This window comes from Montipora capricornis, chromosome 3, assembly GCF_036669925.1.
Source record: "Montipora capricornis isolate CH-2021 chromosome 3, ASM3666992v2, whole genome shotgun sequence".
Classification (NCBI taxonomy): domain Eukaryota; kingdom Metazoa; phylum Cnidaria; class Anthozoa; order Scleractinia; family Acroporidae; genus Montipora; species Montipora capricornis.
This window is the reverse complement of record NC_090885.1, coordinates 23580463-23583407: the sequence shown is the minus strand read 5'-3', so window position 1 is coordinate 23583407 and position 2945 is coordinate 23580463. Positions and strand designations below refer to the sequence as shown.

The 2945-nt window shown below is 42.8% G+C and overlaps 1 protein-coding gene across 1 annotated transcript in view; it reads left to right on the top strand.

The window, feature by feature from the left end:
* Window positions 1-961: 961 nt before the first annotated feature.
* Window positions 962-2945, top strand: part of LOC138042601 (acyloxyacyl hydrolase-like) — an 8924-nt gene continuing 6940 nt past the window's right edge. Inside the window, exon 1 of the mRNA XM_068888550.1 lies at window positions 962-2535. Coding sequence (XP_068744651.1) covers window positions 1761-2535 — 775 coding nt within the window. The 5' untranslated portion in view covers window positions 962-1760. The remainder of the gene's footprint in view (window positions 2536-2945) is intronic.

Genomic DNA, 2945 nt, shown 5'->3' with positions numbered 1-2945 from the left:
CCCCCTCATTCCCTTTCTTTTGTAGTGAGTGTGCTGAAATTGCTTAAAATGAATTGTTCTTGAAAAACAAATTGTTGGGGACTTCTCCGGACTCGAGTTACCTTCATTGAGTTGGGGTTAGCCTGCTCGCCCCTAGCCCCTCCTACGAACACACTCTAGGAGACACCCCTTCCCCTCGCGTGACCAAGCCCTAAGAGTGTCTGCGTGGGAGGGTAGCTCGCCCCACGAAGAGAGAGAGCCTGTTTGCGGGCTAAATTGGAGTACATATTCAAAGATACTCGAGTTTCAGACTTTCTGACCCTTCAATACGTTTGTCTACAAAATTTGCACCTCAAAGAACAGTAACGTTAAGTTGCAGAGGGAGAGAATCCAAAAGTGCCAACGCATCTCTGACACGAAATTCTTAGATCCTTGACACGAGGGCTTTATGTCTTCTTTTATTGCGAAACTCGTTGACGTCACTATACCGAAGAGAAAGAGACAATATCGTACTAGTTACAGTATCGATCCAAAAAACGGTATCGGTCCATCTTGTTGTACGATTTATAAACGAAATGCTGCGTTTTCCTATACTTTAGCTGTTGATAGATTGTAAAATGCTGTAATGTTTGACTGCGTTTTTCACATTGCTTGTCCGAGTCGACAGTACTTGGCAATAGGTCAAGGCGATGTTTATAAAGGTTTCCTGGAAAAGAAATATCAGGGACGGAGGATCGGGGATCGTGGACTAATAATATGATAATGATAACAACAATAAGAAGAAGGAGAACAATCGGGATGAGAAATGCATTCTCATTGATGTGGATATACCCTCTGATAAGTCCAGTCCCTCTTATGAGTCCATCAGATTTTCAGAAAGATAGAAATCCCCACAGGTGAAGACAACGAAAATTCGATCTCGTAAACAGCCAGTGAAGACCAAGTTTTCTTGTACACAAAATTATACTTCTTGGTATTCGTGGTTATTTCCCCTCGTTCATCATATTTTTTTTTGGTTTTTTAAAGAGTGGTTATAAACAGTCTTCGGCTGCCCACGGTGGCACTTCAAGTAGCTCGAGTAGGTCACCAGTTGGTGACTACAGCCGGCTGAGGAATTATCAACAGGAAAATGAAGAGGCACTTCAAAAGGGCCATTCACATTAGCAAGGGACGGTCAATTTAACACCGGGGTTTGCCTGCAAAATGTGTTGTGATGTATTGTCACGTTATGTGGAAATTTACTCCCTTTTTGATGCAGTCTCTGGAAACAATGTGGTGTATTCCAGACTTGTACTTGTTCTTGTTTTATTAGAAAAAGCTGTAGTTTGGCTTGTCATCATACTCGATCCTTGATCATGGATCCTTAATCCTGGATCCTGATTTTCCAGAAAACTGCATACAAAAGAAAACCGCAAAGGATGTGTTATCACGTGTCAGAGCGTTTGTAAAAACGTCAAAACCGGAATGAAAACAAGGGAAAAGTCTTGCAGTGATGGTCAGAACTCTTCAGAGGAACCCCTGACATATTTCTCTTCGTAGGGTCTCGATTCGTTTCGGCAAAGATGACTGATGACCTGATCTGATCATGTAGGACCATGAAGCGTGGAACGCCTTTCGATTTTTGCACAGTCACCGTACATCCGGTGTTCCACTTTCATTCTTTCGAGAAGGTGATTCAGATATTCGTAAACAATGATTTAATCTTTGTCTTGTGATTCTACTTTGACTTTGCCAACTAAATTTAAACCGCCTGGTAAACGGCCTGGTCTAAAAGCAGCGAAATGGCGTTCGTTGTAAACGTTTGCCTGTTTGTGGTGGTCATTCTCTTAAGCTTGTGTTGGACTCCAAGTCGTACAGATGCTCTAGGGAGAAGTTCCTTCGGCCTACCAAAAGGAGTCAATGGTGGTTACGGTTGCCTTGTCTGTACTGCAGTGGTTGCTCTTACCGAACAGATAAGCGACGTTCACAACGAAACGTTCGTCAAAGCATACGGCAAGCTTTGCGAGTTTCTTCCCGTTCTCTACAGAAATGCTTGTGTTGCACTGGGAGATTTCTATATACCACTGGTTATTGACCTATTAACAGAGAAATTGTCAGCGGATGTCATTTGCAATGCACTTTCTCTTTGCTATCAAGAGAAAGGGCAACCATATTGTCATGCTTTTCCTTCAAGAAGACATTTCCGAGGCGACGTTTTACAACCCAAAAAGAAGGTGTTCTCGAAACTGTTCGACGAAAACGAGAGTTTTTATGGATCGAAAGTCCCCGCAACTTTCAATCCATGTTCTCTTCCTGGTGTGAATGAACTATGTGATCTGTTAAATCATGTTTTTAAAAGTGATTTGCCTCTGGTAGATTTAGATAATGATACCTACAGTGCTTTTCTTCAATCTTGGAGAGGTTCGTCCTGGCGAGGACGAGATTGTGATGATATTAATCACTTGCATCATCCAGGAACAAAGCCAAGATACAGTGATGTAATTTTTGACTCTAACTGCAATGGTATTCATGGCATACACCGCAGTGGAATGCCATTTGAAGACTTGTTTTGCAAAGGTTGGTGTTCCAAGTGGCTTTGTCACATTCTCAGGTGCCGTTAATCGCTCCCCATTAACCCTTTGACGTCCAAACCGGCCTAAACCGGCCAGACTTGGTATTTTACTCCGTCTAACGCCAGAGTATTTTACTTGTCAGTGGGGAACCCCTGGGAGTTAATGGGTTAACTAACCCTCAACTTACCCAACCCCTTTTGTTAAGTGAGTAAATTACCAGCAAATTTTAATTACTGAAGGGGTTTAGGGGTTAGGGTTAGGGTTAGACGTATTTCCGGTTGTCGCTTCTCTCTGCCCGCGGAGAGAAGCGACAACCGTAAAATACGGGAAGGGGCATCCCTATCCAAGAAGTTTCGCAAGGCAATATTGGTTCCCTCCAGTGCCATTTAGTTCATAATTTTTGGCATTGTTTAA